At 46.2% G+C, this 17,846-nt stretch overlaps 1 protein-coding gene across 1 annotated transcript in view; it reads right to left on the bottom strand.

The window, feature by feature from the left end:
- The window catches only part of ZNF704 (zinc finger protein 704), a 276,462-nt gene extending 260,365 nt beyond the window's left edge, over positions 1 to 16,097 (bottom strand). Inside the window, exon 1 of the mRNA XM_021089176.1 lies at positions 15,485 to 16,097. Coding sequence (XP_020944835.1) covers positions 15,485 to 15,979 — 495 coding nt within the window. The 5' untranslated portion in view covers positions 15,980 to 16,097. The remainder of the gene's footprint in view (positions 1 to 15,484) is intronic.

Here is a 17,846-nt window from a genome sequence, read left to right as displayed (position 1 = left end):
AATAAAGTAGAATAACATAAGTATAACTGCATGCAAAGGAGTATGGAGTGGAGACTGATGAGGGATACATGGTTTCTTTGCGGGGGGACGAAAATGTTCCAAAATTAGACTGTGGTGATGGCTGTACAACTCTGGGAATATACCAAAAAACACTGACTTGTGTACTTTGAAAGGGACCATTTTATGGTATATTACGTGAATTACATCATACTAAAGGTGCTGAAAGAAATAGAGAGCGATGGAGCCACTGGAAGTGTTCAGAGCTCAGTCCTAGGCACCGTCCCTTCTCTACCTACACTTCTTCCCAAGTGCATAGAAGCCCCGTCACTTTAAATATTGTCCTTGTGCTCATGACTTCTGATTTCTGTCTCCAGGTCTGTCTTCTCTGGATCTCCAGCTTACGTGACCTCTCTATCTGGAGGTCTAACAGGCATCTTAATCTTAACATAGTTAAGACAGAACTTTTTCACCTGCAGCATACAAAAGTTCTCATGATAGGGGCTGAATCGGAGCTGCAGATGCAGCCTATGCCACAGCTGCAGCCTATGCCACAGCTGCAGCAATACCAGATCCAGGGAGCACCTGCGACCTATGCCAGTTTGTGGGCTTAACCCACTGAACAAAGGCCAGTGACCAAACCCGTATCCTCATGAATACTAGTTGGGTTCTTAATCTGCGGAACCACAATGGGAGCTCCAAGACAGAACTCTCGATTCCCCCTTTACAACCCAAATCTTTTCTTCCTCCATACGTGATGCGCTCAGCAACACACCACCATCCGCCAAGTTTACTGTCTGTAGAATGTGAAGTTCTCAGGATAGGGAAGGCTTGCCAGGTCTTTTCTTTCCTGTATCCTTGGGGCTGACAAAGAGTAGGAGCTCGGAGAATACTTGTTGAATGAAATAACCATGAGACTGGGTGAAACAGCACCCCCCCACACACACACACAAACACTCACACAAATTTTTTAAACAATCAAACCATTAACTTGTCACTGAATTTAAACAAGTTCTTTGAGGTATCTCAGCTTTCATACATAAAGATAGGCAGAGTTTACAAACAATGAAAACTACATCATTTCTATTACAGCTTCTCAAGTCAAAATAATTTTCTCTAATAACCTCTGCGAGATTGCAAGAAAAATTCAAGTGACAAAAATCAATACAGGGAATAGAGAGAAAGACGTATTTGAATAGAAAAACTCTTTTAGAATAAGAATAAAGAGCTGAAAAATATTGCTGTCACCCAACAGATGGCTAAGAACACATTTTCAGAACCTCTTAAACACCAACAAAGCACTCATGCAACAGGAAATGCAAATGGCTGTCCCTGTTCCCTTTCCATTAACCCTACCCTGGGTCATTTCGACCCTTCCAAGGCTCCTCCTATCGTGTCATCAACTCTTTCTTACTCTTAAGATGCCAGAGTTTTGATGCTTACATAGGCTCAGAGGTCCATTTTCCTCCTTTTTCTAAAATAATTTTTACTGCAAGTAATATCCAATGAAAAAGACTATTTTTCCTTCAGATACTTTCCCCATATTCACTTGTATAAGTCCTAAGATCCTTATTCTAATATTTCTACTCTTTTTCTGACATTTTGTTACACTACCTTTGAGTTGTAAGTATGTGAACCTGCTAATTGAAAACACTGTCAAAAGCTAACATTAAAAAAATTATGCTTTAAATTAAACTTGAGTCCTAACCCAAATTAATAGAAATTAGTGAGGTTTGTTCTTCAGCAAGCACTTGTAGCCAACTTGGAAAGCATAAACAAGCTACATGACAGTGTTTATGACAACCTATGAAAATTGTATTTCACATTGTTTTAATTTAAAATTTACTCCAAAATAAAGCCCTTCTCGCCTTAACTTCCATTGTTGCTTAGGTAACAATTCCAATTATTTTTTTAAATCTGTTGGTCCCAAATGTTTTCTGAAATGTTTGACAAATATGTCATTTGGTAAAAATTACTATATATATTTTCCCACAGAAACTGCCCTATTCTTCTCCAAAGCTTATTTTCCACATCTCTAAAATAGAGATAATAATATCCACTTTCCAAGATTCCCAAGTTAGCTATGAGAGCCCTCTACACAATACAATGCATGGAATGTTGGATGATACTGAAATAAATATTGCACAATTTCTAATAAAGAGTCCTTACCCAACGTATTACCTGTTCACAAATGCCTAGCCCCTTTAGTTGCAGTAGTCGTACTACTACTGATAGAAAATGTGTCAATCCTAGTATCCCAGTGAATTTATATGTTCTTTTCATTTAAACAAGTCTCAGATTTCCCACCTTTTTTCTTCTAGAATGTAGAAAGCATATGATTAAATATACCTGCCTGGGCATCAGCACCCTGTGGTTTTTTGCTCCCTCAGCCCCTTTTAATTCTGTCGTGATAGAATACCCCATATCTGGAGTTCCCGTTGTGGCACAGCAGAAATGAATCTGATGAGGAACCATGAGGTGGGGGGTTCGATCTCTGGCCTCACTCAGTGGGGTAATGATCTGGCATTGCCATGAGCTGTGGGGTAGGTTGCAGATATGGACTGGATCCTGCGTTGCTGTGGCTGTGGTGTAGGCCAGCAGCTGTAGCTATGATTCCACCCCTAGCCTGGTAACCTCCATATGCCATGGGTGCAACCCTAAAAGGCAAAAAAAAAAAAAGAAAGAATATCCCATATCTCCAGTCTCCCGCATTAGACCCATCACAGAGCCTGAAGTTAGCACTTTTTAAACTTCACTCACAAGAAAGGTATTCACAGATAAACAAGTGAAAAGTCACCATATGAAATACTCCTTTTTTAAAGAAACTTGATGCTAAAGAAATGAGGAGCTTTATGGGAAGAAAAATTTCAAAGCTTGCAAGACTCACTAGCCATATCTTAACTTTTCTATGTGTATATAACCTTATTTGTGTAATAATGCTTTTTTTCTTTTTTTTTTAGGGCTGCAACTGCTGCATATGGAAGTTCCCAGGCTAGGGGTCCAATTGGAGCTACAGCTGCCAGCTTATGCCAGAGCCACAGCAATGCCAGATCCTTAACCCACTGAGCAGCGAGGCCAGGGATCGAACCAGCAACCTCATGGTTCCTAGTCAGATTCGTTTCCACTGTGCCATGGCGGGAACTCCCAATAATGCATTTTTGGTTACTTATCCCAAGGATAAGCCACTTATCTCTAGATTTCCCACTTAGAAAAATTATTATAAATCAGTATTCCCAAAATGTATCCCAAAGGAAAGATACTCTAGGGGAATAAAAAGGCTCTGTAGTCCAATAAATATGTAAATACCACAATTTATATTCACCTGCTTAGAAACTCAAAATGACCCTTGGCATCTAGGGTCAATAAATTCTTGATAGGTAAATAGATGGTGCACTACTCTTTGAATTTTTTCTACATTCAAAACATTCGATAATTCAAAAAAAGGCTCTCTTTTTAACTGGAATTTCCCCAAGTTCCTTAACCACAGAGTCCTTTTCTCCTCCTTCCAGATAGCTCCCAATAGTAGAAGGAGGTAGAACACGAGTTCAGACGTTTACTTTGGGTTATGCACCCCCATCCACCCAAAGAACAAAGAATGACTTCTTCACCAAACAAAAGTACAACAGGTCCCAGACACCAATGCCAAGAAGGATGGAAAGGGCAAATCCACGCCCCAGAGGATCTCAGCCACATGCAAGTTAGAGGTGAAAGATGACATCACTGTATTTCCACCGCAGGTTTTCAGCACACATATTCAGCCTGTGTGGTGAGCCTTTTCCCGCTGCTTCGGCCGATGGTCAGGGTTTTTCCAATATAAAAGCTAGAGATCTGAACAGACGGATGAACATAAGAGAGAGAATGTTTCGGTTCTCTTTGCACAAGTAGATAAATGACTCACAGCTTCCTGAGCTGAAAGGGAAGATGCTCGCTCACCACTGATACAATGGAACACCACAGAGTTCAGATGAACTGCTTCACTTCAAGAAGCATCTCTCTGAAATACCTTGGTGGCATGGAACAAGGGGGAGGCTGCAATACTCAAAAACAACTGTGGCATTTTGGATCCTTGAACAAAGTTTTACAAAAGATTCCTTCCTGGAATATACAAGGAAATAAAAGCAATAAATTGCTATCCATGTCTAATTTAAGGAGGTCTCTGGGCCATTTTTAATAACAATAGGCAATGATAGAACAACAGTATCCCAATTTTGACAACAGCGTAGCACAAAGACATTACATAACTTGATAAGGTGGTGCAACCAACCAGCAGGTAGAGAGGCCAGGATGTGAACCCAGAACCTGTGTTACATTGCTTCTCAATTTTCACAAAGAAAACAGTGGGGAGGGGAGCAGAGAGCAGGATCATTTGCTTTGACTCAACCATGTTGCCTCCTTCCTTATTGACAAGCCTATAACAAAGGTCATATTCATGGGCTAAAATTATCCTAAGTGAAATAAGTCAGGCAGAAAAAGACAAATACTACATGGTACCACTTATACGTGGAATGGAAATAAAAAGTCAAATGCAGAAACAGAAAGTAGAAAAATTGTCGTCAGGGACTGAAAGCTTGGGGAAATAGGGAGAGTTTGGTAAAAGGTATGAACATTCAGCTAAAAGATGAACGAGGTCAGAGTTCTACTGAATAACATGAAAATTATAATTGATAACACAGTACTGTATGATTTAAATTGCTAAGACAACAGAATTTAAAAGTTCTCACCAAAAAAGAAAAATATGTTAGATGACACATGTGTCAATGAATTAAGTGAAGGGAATTCTTTCACATTTATGTATAGCTAATCATCATGATGGACACTTTAAATATCTTACAATTTTGTCAAGTATATCTCAATAAAGCTGGAAAAAATCAAAAAATAAAATTATCCTGTCTGAGGGTCTTATCGTATGATATTTCGAGGCACTTAGTCTCTAAAAAATTGGATTTAACTTAGAATGTTGGAGCACTTTGGACATTCACTTATTTTGACTAGCCATCCTTAATCAGTCTGCATCAGGGAGATTTCACTTTCACTCAACCTTCCATTATGACAGGAACATAAGGATAGCAAGTGTGTCACTGGTAATTGTCCGCTGTATCTCAGAGACCACACACTCTAAGGCAGCCCTCGTGGAGCCATGTACAGGCAGGATGCTTCTCTCTCCCTGCAACTCAAGGCTCCATCGTCTTCTGCAAGATGACTGAACCCATCTTGTATGTTACTGCACAGTTCTTACCCTAAAATCTCAGACTCTCCTTCAAAACTCTAGAGATGAGCCTGTTTCCCCTAGGTATAAATTGTAATACTAGATTTTCCAAACAGTACATTTAATGAAGTGTGAGAATTTAATCACTCAAATTCCACTACACAAGTCTCAGCGTTATATTCTGTTCCATTTCATCCAGTAAATGAGAGCAACAGAGGCTATTTGCCAACTTCAGTGATCTAAACCCATCCTTTGACTAGCTTTTCAGGAATTACCTCCTGGCCAAAACATACAATCTTCTTCACATAGACTGGCTACAAACGTTTTAGGGTTTAGGGTATATATCAAAATTACATCCCAAAGCGTGGTACCCAAGAAGGGTCTCGATCTAATTTTGATCTTGGGGATAGAAAGGAAAGTGGGCTTCAAACCTCTTTTTTTTTTTTTTTTTTGCATTTTAGGGCCTCACCCACGGTATATGCAAGTTCCCAGGCTAGGGGTTAAATGGGAGCTACAGCTGCAGGCCTATGCCACAGACACAGCAATGCAGCATCCAAGCCACATCTGCAAACTACACCACAGGTCATGGCAATACCAGATCCTTAAACCACTGATTGAGGCCAGGGATCAAATCCATGTCCTCATGGATACTAGATGGATTTGCTACCGCTGAGCCACAATATGAACTCCTGCGAACCTTCTTATAGACAACTTGGTAGCAATTTGCCAGGCTGTGGGCTTCCCAGAAGTGGAAGCTGGTCTTATTCACTGTTGTTTCCTACACGCATATCAGGAACGTGGCAAGAAAAGGCCCCCAATAAACATCTCCTGACCAGAATCATGGACAGCAAAACCAAAGAAAATCATTCTCATTGCAGAAATTCAGCTAGGCTGAACGATGAGGTATGAGAGCTGCTAAGTCTTCTTAAATATTTCAGCAAGTCCCATGGAAACCATACATTTACCTTAAAGTGAGACAACACAGGGCAACTAAAAGGTCACGCTTCCTCAGCTTTAAAAGAAGATATCAGGAGTTCCTGTCATGGCTCAGTGGTTAACGAATCCGACTAGGAACCATGAGGTTGCGAGTTCAATCCCTGGCCTTGCTCAGTGGGTAAAGATCCAGCACTGCCGTGAGCTGTGGTGTAGGTTGCAGACGCAGCTTGGATCTCTCATTGCTGTGGCTCTGGCGTAGGCTGGTGGCTACAGCTCCAATTCGACCCCTAGCCTAGGAACCTCTGTATGCCACAGAAGCAGCCCAAGAAATGGCAAAAAGATGAAATAAATAAATAAATAAATAAGGACATCAGGAGTACCCATTGTGGCTCGGGGATAACGAACCTGACTAGTATCCATGAAGACAAGGATTCAATCCCTGGCCCCACTCAGTGGGTTAAGGTACTGGTGTTGCTATGAGCTGTGGTGTAGGTTGAAGACATGGCTCAGATCCTGTGTTGCTGTGACTGTGGTGTAGACCAGCAGCTGCAGCTCCATTTTGACCCCCTACCCTGAGAACTTCCATATGCTGAAGGTGCTGCCCTAAAAAGACAAAAAAAAAAAAAAAAAAATCTGTCTTCTAAGAGTTCCCTGGTGACCCAGTGGGTTAAGGATCCTGCACTGTCACTGCTGTGGCGTAGGGAACTTCTGCATGCTGTGGGCACCACACTGGAGATTAATGCAACTATTTCACAATGAAATGGAGCTCACTTGCTGTTTATTGTCATCTTCTGTGTACACGTGTCCTATGGGAAGTGCCACAGGGAAGGGAGAGCAGCCCAGACAAGAGCCACGGGGGTCCTGTCCACCCTCCCACAACCACAAGTGAGACCACCTCTCCCTGAGGTACCTGAAGAAGGAAGAACATTCCAGAAATAGAAGCTGAGAAGCAGTGAGTGGTAGGCCACTTGAGGAAATTGAGCTTTTTCTCACCACAACTCTAAGAGAGAGAACTGACCGCAGATCACGGTACACCAAAGACCAACCCAGCAAGATGGGTGCTAAATTGGGATTGGCAGACCAGGGCACTAATCCTGGCCCCACCTGAACTGCTCAGCAGCTCAAGCTGGACAAGGCCATTCACCTTGCATAGTCCCAGCATCCTGAGCACTCAAAGGAGCGTGTTGGGTTACCGGACAATCTCTGTTTCCCTTCCAGGTCCAGGCAGTCGACAATTCAGTGAATGACAACTTTGTCTGGTGGTAGCGCCTGCCTTTCCCTGGAGCCAACACAGACCGTTTGCAACACGCATACTTGTTAACAAGTTGGGATTCAATGCCTGCTGCCCAGTCCCTGCCAAAGGCTTCTTAGAGTCATCTGATAGTCAAGAGATAGTCTAATAGGTGCGCTAATTATCTCTAAAGAGCAGGCACATACGAGGTAGATTCCACTCGATTAACATTTATTAAGCCCTGAAAGTGGGTGCTTTGACACATATTATCTCACTTAAAAACCTTTCTTCCCAGTTTTCCGCTAGATGAGCTTTTGACAGAATGACAGCAGTCTTTCACATGCAGGTTTCTCCTGCACTTATTAGCCCAAGACATTCTCAATCCCTTCAGATTCTCTGGCTCCTGTCCCTAAACTAATACACAGCATTGGAAAGCACAGCCCTGAGCCTTGTTATCTCAGTCCCCTATGGTTTTGCCTCCACGGGGTAACAACTTATTCTGGAATCCTTCCTCCGTTAGACAGTCTCCTTGTATTTTTTTTAATTTATTTTATTTTTTTAATTTTTTTAGTCTTTTGTCCTTTTTTTAGGGCTGTGCCTGCGGCATGTGAAGTTTCCCAGGCTAGGGGTCAAATCAGAGCTGTAGCCACCAGCTTACACCACAGCCATAATAGCAACGCAGGATCTGAGCCACATCTGTGACCTACACCACAGCTCACAACACCAGATCCTTAACCCACTGAGTGAGGCCAGGGATCGAACCCACAACCTCATGGTTCCTAGTGGGATTCATTTCCACTGTGCCACGATGGGAATTCCGTATCTTTTTTTTTAATTAAACTCTGGTTGAAGATATTGTTTACCTAGTGTTTCTCATTCAAGGGCCCAGGAGGTTAGTATTTTTCTTTTTAGGGGGTGTGGAAGCTTATCATTGTCCATAAATGTGTAAGCTTCCTTTATTTATTTACGTTTTTTTTTCCTTTTATGGCCGTATTATGGGAAGTTCCTGGGCCAGGGATTGAGTTTGAGCTGAAACTGCGACCTACATCACAGCTGCAGCAATGCCAGATCCTTCAAACCACTCCAAGAGGCTGGGGATGGAACCTGTGCCTCTGAAATGACCCAAGCTGCTGCAGTCAGATTCTTAATCTACTGCACCACAGCCGGATCTCCTATGTAAGTTTCCTTGATCAGAAATTGAAAACTGTGTAATACAAAGTTACTCTTCTCCTCTCATTTAAAGCCCAAATTAAGGTCAATTATAGTAACAAGCATCCAGCTACTTAGTAGCATCTATTTCTTGATTTCTTCAGCCTTCCCTGAGCCTTCTGGCTATAAAAGGGCATAAACATTGCAAATAAATAGAAGATTAAAAGTACAGGCTATGGGGAATTCCTGTTGTGGCTCGGAGGGTTAAGAATCTGACTGGGAATGCACACATGTATGTGTAACTGGGTCACCAAGCTGTACAGTAGGAAAAAAAAATGGTATTGGGGAAATATTAAAAAAATTAAAAAAAAAAAAAGAATCCAACTAGTATCCATGAGGATGTGTGTTTGATCATTGGCCTTGCTCAGTGGGTTAAAGGATCTGGCGTTGCAGTGAGCTGTGGTGTTGGTCGCAGAAGCAGCTCAGATTCCATGTTGCTGTGGCTGTGGTGTAGGTGGGCAGCTACAGGTCCGATATGAGCCCTAGCCTGGCAACTTTCAGATGCCACACATGTGGCCATAAAAAAAATAAAATAAAATAAATGGATAGGGGATGGATGTGGCTTCATGTGTGACTATATAGCCTCAGGTGTGCATTTTATGTCCAAGTCAGTATACCCAGCTGGAGAACGGGGTCAGGTTGATTCCCAAGTCATAATTTCTCATGAGATCCTTCTTCATATAAAGCACATAGTGCAGTTCATGGCTTATAAGTATGCAGCAAATATCCATTCATGTTAACATTATTTTAGAATCCAACTTGCCCTGCATTTCATTCTCGTTCTTTGGTTGATTTTATTTGATTCCTCTGTTTTCTTCAATCCATTGACCCGTGACTTTTTTGCCAGTCTCTGGCCCCTTTCTGTCCTTACTTTCCTTAGATTCCATAGTCCATTATTACAGCCACAGAAGTGCCAACTCCATCAGCAATATATCTTATCTCTCTCTTTCCATTGCTCACCCTCCTGGCTAAACCACATCTCTGCTGAATCCAGCTCTCTGCTTTGTCTACACAAGACAGCAGAATATAAGGCTTATGGCTACTAGCTCTGGAGTTCGACCACCCAGGGCTCAAACCCCTGCTCTGCCACCTAATGCTTGTGTATCTTTAAATAAATTGCTTATCACTTTGTAAAATGAGGATGACGATAATAATGCCTGATGTGGGGGTATGTGATGAAGGTTAAATGAGACTGTACACTTAGACTTGCACTAGCCATAGTAACTACAAAACTTAATGAACATTAGCTAGGATTCTTTTTGTTATTATTACACTATGCTTGAGCCAATGGAATGAAGTTGGGGAAATCACATACCCAGACAGACTGCTTACACTGTACATGTAGAACCACAAACATCAGATGGGCCCTTGATACTGTCTGGCAACTCTGTCTGATTTTCCTGGTATGTTTGCTCTCCTATTCTCCCACAGTACGATCTCCTGGCTTCAGCTCCTGCTCCAAATCTCCTTTACTCACAGCTGATGGTCTTTCCTCCTCTTGCAGGAGGGGAACAGAAGCCAGCAGACAAGCGCTACTTTATCTGACCACGACCCGACACCCAATGACCCACATCTGGACTCACTTTCTCTATCTTCTAATTCAGGTGGGAAAGGGTCCTTGCTTCTGCTAAAGGCTAGTCCCTATACCTGGGTTCCAGGGCACTCTCCCCTGTGACTTTTCCAAGGAGCTGCCTCCTCCAGTTCTCTTTCTCTGCATCTTTGGTGCTCCTTCATGTGACCCTCAGTGATGCTCACCTCCTGGTTTTCACACCCTTGCAGCATATCTCCTCCCCTGAGATGTGGGTGGAACCCAGGATTCACTTCTAACCAAAAGAATATGGCAAAGATGATAGTTATATTGGTACCATAGAGTTATGGTACCTTAAATGTCCATCTCACCAGCAGACAGGGGCTGACTTGATGAAGGAAGAGGTCATGTTGAGGAAACCATGTAACCACACCCTGCAGGAGGGGAGACAGGGGTGGGAGAAAGAGGCCCTAGAAGCTGAGGGCAGCCTACAGGTAACCAGCATCAAGAAGCTGGATCCTCAGACCTACAAAGCAAGAGAATGAATTCCAAAAAACAACCTGAGTGAGCTCAGAAGTGAATTCTTCCCCATTCAAGCCTCCCAATAAGAATACAGCACCCCTAACACCTTGAGGGCTGCCCTGTGAGACTCAGCAGGAGACCCAGCCAAGCCTGGCCCAGACTCTAACCTCCTAAGCCCCAGATACTCTTTGGTCCTAAGCCAAAGAGTATGTGGTACTTTGCTACACAGTAATAGAAGGCAAATACACTTCCTTCACCCAAAACAGACCACAACACCATGCTGTAGTCACTGCACTAGAGTCTACTGTATTCTGTCTTTAAAAATAAAAATCCAGACCATGTGCCCTCCAGATTCTCCTCCTTCTCTTTACTCTCCTTTCCAACAAGAGAGTTTTAAAAGAACTCGAAAGTTTTTTATATGTCTCATTACACCTTCACCTCCAATTACTGCTCAGCCCCCTCAGGTCACATCCGTGACTTCACAGTCTTCTGTTAAGGATACCAATATGTTCCATATTATCTCATCCAAATAAGCATGCCTCTATCCTTATCTTACTCAGTATCCCAGTGGTACCTGACAAGGTTCACTACTCCCCAGTTTCGTAATGATTTCTTCTCTTGGCTTAGTGGATTTTCCACTTTCCAGTTTTCCTCTGACCTGTTTAGCTCCTGTGTCTCCATCGTCTTTAGTGGCTTCTCCTCCCACACCCAAACTTAAGTAGGCTGTGCCCCAGAGTCTGGCCCAAGGCTGTCCTCCGACCTGCTACACTCACTTTCCCGTCCCCAGCTTTAAATGACATCTACGTGTCTCCCTGCTTTTTCTCTCGAGCCCTAACCTCTGCTCTCAGCTCCATCGCCTACCACCCTCTGCCCACTTGCACTTTCCATGTGCATGTCTAAGCATCATCTCAGACTTTACATGCCCCAAACAGAATACCTGATTTTTCCCCTCACAAACAGCCGTATTTTCCCAGTTTTCCCAATCTCAGCAAATGACACATCTAGCCAACCTTTACATCGGGGCCTTATCCCGGAATTCTTTCTTCTGTCACCAGCCCCCATCCCACCCCACACACACACACCTAATCCATCAGCAAGTTATCATAGGTAGATCTTCACAATGGATCCTGAATTTGTCCTCTCCTAACTCCACTCTTAGTCCAAACTGCCCTCAGCTCTCACAGGGACTGCAGCAATCACCACCTAACTGACCCTCCTGCTTCTCCCTGCTGTCCTCTATCCTCTACACAATACAACTTTATTAAAAATACAAAGCAGGAGTTCCCTGGTGACCTAGTGGTTAAAGGATCCAGCATTGTCATGGCTGTGGCTCGGGTCTGATCCCTGGCCCAGGAACTTCTGAATGTTCTGGGCACTGCGAAAGAAAACAAAAACAACCACTTTGCATGTCTTCACTGCTTAAAACTTTTCAAGGATTTCATATTCTACTTTAAAAAGGCCCACCAAGGGAGTTCCCTCTCTGGCACAGTGGGTTAATGATCCCACTTGTCTCTGTGGTGTTGCTGGTTCAATTCCTGGTCCCATGTAGCTGTGGCATAGGTCACAGCTCTGGCTTGGATTTGATACTTGGCCCAGTAACTTCCATACGCTGCCCATGTGGCTGAAAGAGGGGTGGTGGGAGGCCCACCAGGGAGTTCTCTTGTGGCACAGCGGGATATGGATCCAGCATTGTCACTGCAGTTCCTTGGGTCACTGCTGCAGTGTGGGTTCAATCCCTAGCCCAGCCCAGGAACTTCCACATGCCACAGGCACAGTCCAAAAAACGGGGGGGGGGGGGGGGAGGTGGGGAGTTCCCTTCCTGGTATAGCAGAAACTAATCTGACTACTATCCATGAGGATGTGGGTTTGATCCCTGTCCTTGCTCAGTGAGTCAGGGAACTGGCATTGCCATGAACTTTGGTGCAGGTCGCAGATGTGGCTTGGATTCCACGTTGCTGTGGCTGTGGCACAGGTAGGCAGCTGTAGCTCTGACATTCGACCCCTAGCCTGGGATCCTCCATATGTTGAGGATGTGGCCCTAAAAAAAGCAAAAAAAGGGACCATGTTGCTGGCCTTTATCTGCCTCCCTGACATATATCTAGTTCTAGCCACACGCACTCTTTTCTCTTTCCCACCTCAAGCCATCTGCAATAGTTATTCCCTCTGCCTGGAAAGATCTTCCCAAGCTGCCTGTCTCTGATCTTAGAACAAATGTCCCCTCCTTGGGAGTTCCCTTTGTGGTGCAAGTGGAAACGAATCCAACTAGTATCCATGAGGATGTGGGTTTGATCCCTAGCCTCACTCCCCCTCCTTGGGAGTTCCCTTTGTGGCGCAGTGGAAACGAATCCAACTAGTATCCATGAGGATGCAGGTTTGATCCCTAGCCTCACTTGATCCTTTGGGTCAAGGATCTGAAGTTGCCATGAGCTGTGGTGTAGGTGCAGAGGAGGCTCAGAACCCACACTGCTGTAGGTGTAGCATAGGTTGGCAGCTGTAGCACCCACTGGACCCCTAGCCTGGGAACTTCCATATGCTGTGGGTGTGACCCTAAAAAGCAAAAAAAAAAAAAAAAAAAAAAAAGGAGAGAGAGAGAGAAACAAACAAATGTCCCCCTCCCCCTACTAACTTTCTCCTTCTCCTCCTAGACCCTGAGATTCCATGATTTCCCTCATCCCATGCATAGAAATCTCCAGTGCCGTGCTTATTTATTTGCTTGTTTGACTGACTTGTTCTGGCTCCTCGTACTAGATGTAGGCATCTGGAAGGTGCTTATTGCTGTGTTCTAGACTAGTACCTGGCACATGCTAGGTGCTCAATAAATATTTGAATATATGAATGCATAAATATGCATAAGATATTGACATGCTCATATGCATTAGAATAAAATGAATCTGGGAGTTCCTGTGTAGCTCAGCAGGTTAAGGACTCAGCATTGTCACTGCAGCCATTTGGGTCGCTGCTGTGGCACAGGTTCAATCCCTGGCCTGGGCACCTTCACATGCTGCGGGCAAGGCCAAAAAAAATATTAAAGAATAAAAATGATCCTGTTTTATTCATGAGAAAGCCTCTTTAGATGCAGTGTCAAGAATGTTTTAAAGCAGTAAAAGATTGTAAAAATTATACCTCAAATGACCCAATATATAAATTCCTAAAAAGTTATGGGCAAAACATTATAAAATGAAGCCCATTTTGAAAGAATTTAAGGGCAATTTGTTTGGAGATATGAAAAATCTTTTTTGATAGCGTGAATTATCACACCCTAGTTCTTTTGTTTTTATAGATTTGGGTTGTGGTTTTTTTTTTTTTTCCTACATTGGGTTTGCTTTGATCACAGAGCATAAATTATAATTAATTTTTTATCACAATTTGTGCAACCGCTGTTCAAATCACAAGGCATCTTTTCAGCATTTCTGGACAAAAATACTAAGGAGTCACTACTCTTGTTACTTAATGTCACCAATGCCATGTGACTTAATTCCAAACCCAGCTATATCCTGCAGTGACACAATGCAGGCTTTTTATTCGACCATGGTAATGAGTGTGTTCATGGTCTGGATTCCAACAAGCAACTGTCAAAAACTATCATCCCAAGTGACTACTGGCTGGAAATTTCTCACTCCCAGAGCTGGTACTTCCAGGGTGGTCTAGGAAAGAAATTTGTGCCATGTCTACTCTGGGGCTATTCTAAATGCTGATGTTTAACATTTCTTTGCAACTGCAATTTCATGCTTTGAGGAGCTGACTTTTTTTTCTGCAAGCCCCTGACAATTTTTTATAGTCTATATCTATTGACTTCATTTGTTTATGTTTTTCTTTCTGATATACAACAACTAGTAGTTATTCTGTTGATTTTAGGCACCACTCTTCAGAAAAATCGCTCACTCCATAGCTTACCACTTGCTGCCCTCAAAACTTCTTAGCAACATACACTGTGCATGAACCTCAACGTGGTTGGCTTTGTCCAATCACATGCCTGAAAGCCCAGCCAGTCAGTTGTGTAATAATAAACCCCTTATCTCCTGAAGATACACAAACGGAAAGATCTCTCGGTGCTTCAGTGCACAAGGGACTTCTCTAGAATTCTCAACAGAAACTCACATCCATTTTAAATGCCAATTTCCACACACACACACTTTCTCTGATTTCCTCTTTTTCTCTCATCTGCAATGTCGAAGAGAGGGGAAAAAAACCCAAATGCTAAACAATGTCGAGTTTAAACGCGCGGTGGTGGGGTAGCGGGTACTGCCAAAACCTGCCAACAAAATGCAGATACAAACCCAGGGCTTGCTTTTTGCTGTACTGGGTTTACCGGTTCCCTTACAGGCGCTTGTGATGGAAACTCACCGACAATTGTTCTTGGATGCAGACGGGGTTGAGAGATTGACAAGAGAAGCTGTTTGCTAGTTTCTATGAGCTTGACTAGCCCTCAGAATACGAGGAGGTGGACACTCGGGCTTCCTCAGGGAAGAATACCCCCTCTCACTGCCTCCTACCTCGCCTGTCCTCACCCGCCGCAGGTCCCGGCGCAGACCTGCGCCTACCTGGTCCCAACTCCAAGTTCCCCGCCTCACCGGGGAGAAGCGTCCTTTACCCGCACTCACACCGGACAGCGCAGCCGCCCCTGCCCAGGAGGAAAGGGGGAGCGGCCGCCGGGAAAGGTGCTGGGGCCCGAGCGGTGAGCTCATCAGTCCCCTCGTTCTGCCCCGCGCGGCCGCCTGCGCCGCCGGACACACCCCTCCGGGCCCGGCCTCTGCGGTCGCCGGTCCCGGCCTCAGCCCGCACCGCGCCGGGGCCCCCGGCCCCTGCCCTCCCCGCGCCAGTGGGTCCCGCGCGCGCCCCCGGACCCGGCACGCACCTTCAATGTGCCCCGGGCCGGGCCCTTGGGAAGCGCGCGACCGGGGCCGAGGGCCACGAAGCGTTCCTCGGCGTCCTCGTCGTCGTCTTCGCCGTCCACCACCTCGACGACCACCTCCTCGTCCTCGTCTTCCTCGTCGTCATCCTCCTCCTCCGCTCCCCCTCGGGGCTTTGCCTGCACCCGCCCGAGCCCCCTCCGCCGCCTGCTCCCGCCTTCCTCGTCCTCGTCTTCCTCCCCTAGCAGCAGCAGCACCGGAGACGAGGCGGCGGCGGCCCCGGCGGCCCGAGGGGGGCCGGTCCCGGCGCTGCGCGGCGTTGGTAGCGGCGGCCTCCAGCTCTCCGGGGCCGGCGCCGGGGCCGGGGCCGGGGCGGGGGGCGGGAGCCCAGGCAGCGCGCCTTCCCGGGCCGGCGCGGACGCGGGGCCGGGCGGCTGCAGCGCGGCGCTCCCCCGGCGGCTGCCCAGGCTGGAGCGCTTGGCTAGACGCCGCGCCTGCATGCCTGACCGCGGGCTGCCGGCCGCCGCCGCGCGGAGCCGGAGAGTTTGTCACCTCCCCCCTCCTCCTCCTCCTCCTCTTCCTGCCCGGGCGGCCGCTATGGTCGCAGGCGCCCGGGGCGCGGGGCTGCGGGGAGCTGCGGGGGGCTGCGGGTGCCGCCTCCCCGGGCCGCCAGCTGCCACTGGCTGCAGAGACGCGGGCGCCGCCTTCGCTGGACCGGCCTGCGGGGACGCCGGCGGCCGGCGGCTACGGCGGGGCGGCGCGGCGGCCGCGGGCGGGGGTGGGTGTGAGCGAGCGGCGCGCTGCCGCCTCCGCCGCCGCCGCCGCCGCCGCCGCCGCCCCGGAGCCACGGGCCGCGCTGCGCTCCATGCGGCCGGCGGCCGGGCCCGCGCGCTCCGGGCCTACAGCTGCCGTCTCCAGGCGCGAGCTGTTTGTGTTGTGTATTTTCCACCACCGCCCCCCTCTTCGCGAGCCATTCCTCGCAGCCCTCCGGTCCCCCCGTGCAGACAAAACCCGGACTGGATTTATTTCCCCTACCCAAAGCCTCCGAAAATCGGGTGTTTCCAAGCCTTCAGCCCAGCCGGGGAGGGGGGCGTGGGGGGGGGGCACGCTTAACGCGTGGCTGCTTATTCCTTTCCGAGGGAGGAGGATCGACTTCGCGGGAAGTAAGGTTGTTGGTCAAAGTCTGACTTTGAAGGGAGAGATTTGCCGCAAGTCGTTTAATGGTCTACCTGGCAAGGCGATTTACTCTTGAGCTTATGTGACATCGGCAACGGTGTACCAACTCGAGATTTGGGGTCAGCTCCTAACATGAATCATCAGACTCATGTGGTTGTTTGAGGTTCTGTTTCATGACATTGCCTGCTTTGAACACACCATTCTAGGCCCTGCCTGTTGGGCTCTCTTGGCACTGTGCAAAGTCTTGCAGCTTCTCGTTCTGCATTTTTACCTTGAGTGCCTGCTTGTAACAACTAAATTCCAAGAAGGCCGTGGGCTCTCACCAGTCAACGTGTAGATTACTGGCCCTTGGAGAAATCAAACAGGATGGGGAGGGGGCGGCTCAGTAATTACTTGAGGTTGTTATTTTAAAAATTAATGTGAAGTATGATCAAGTATGGAAACCAAGCGCATAACCAGCTGGACACAGAACTAAGGACATTGTCCGTTTCTAAGGATTTTTAGGTGTGAGGAAGAGAAGTCATTTGCTATTGTTTGGGGTTAGCAAACAGTAATTAATGCCACATAAGCAAACAGCTTGTATCGTAAGCGGTGTTCTTTGTACTGAAATCACAAGCCAAGTTCCACCTCTGTAGGTGAGGGCTGAGGAGGATCTCACTCATCAAATACTCTGGCAGGTGCCTCCAGGAGACTAGTGTAAACGATGTCCCCACCCTCAGCTCCCTCTCACGGTAATGACTGTGGGAGATTTAACATCACGCTTACACTTGAAGGCAGCTCATTAAATGTTCACTCAGGGTGGCTTCCAACTGTTGAACATTTCCACTGGGATGGTGACAGAGATTCTAAAATGAACTTTCTTTTCTCCCTGAATCAGATTAGCTTCCTGATATACCCATCCGGCTAATGACACTCTCATTATAATCATTAGGGCCCAAAATAGCAGTATCATGTTAACTCTCTTCTCTAGCTTATTCCTAGAGGTAGTTCCCCACAAGTCCACTCCACTGTTCTCTCTGAACTGCATCTTGAATGCACCCCTTCCTTTCCATTCCTAAAGCTCCTACGAAAATTTCATGACAACAAAAGTGAAAGTTTCAGAAGTTCCCTTGTAGCTCAGCGGGTAAAGAACCCAACATAGTGTCCTTGAGGAGGCAGGTTTGATCCCTGGCCTTGCTCAGGGGGTTACGG

The sequence above is a fragment of the Sus scrofa genome, chromosome 4 (genome assembly GCF_000003025.6).
Source record: "Sus scrofa isolate TJ Tabasco breed Duroc chromosome 4, Sscrofa11.1, whole genome shotgun sequence".
In the NCBI taxonomy this organism is placed as follows: Eukaryota; Metazoa; Chordata; class Mammalia; order Artiodactyla; family Suidae; genus Sus; species Sus scrofa.
Note: the sequence above shows the minus strand (reverse complement) of the source record. Positions and strands in the feature narration are given on the sequence as shown.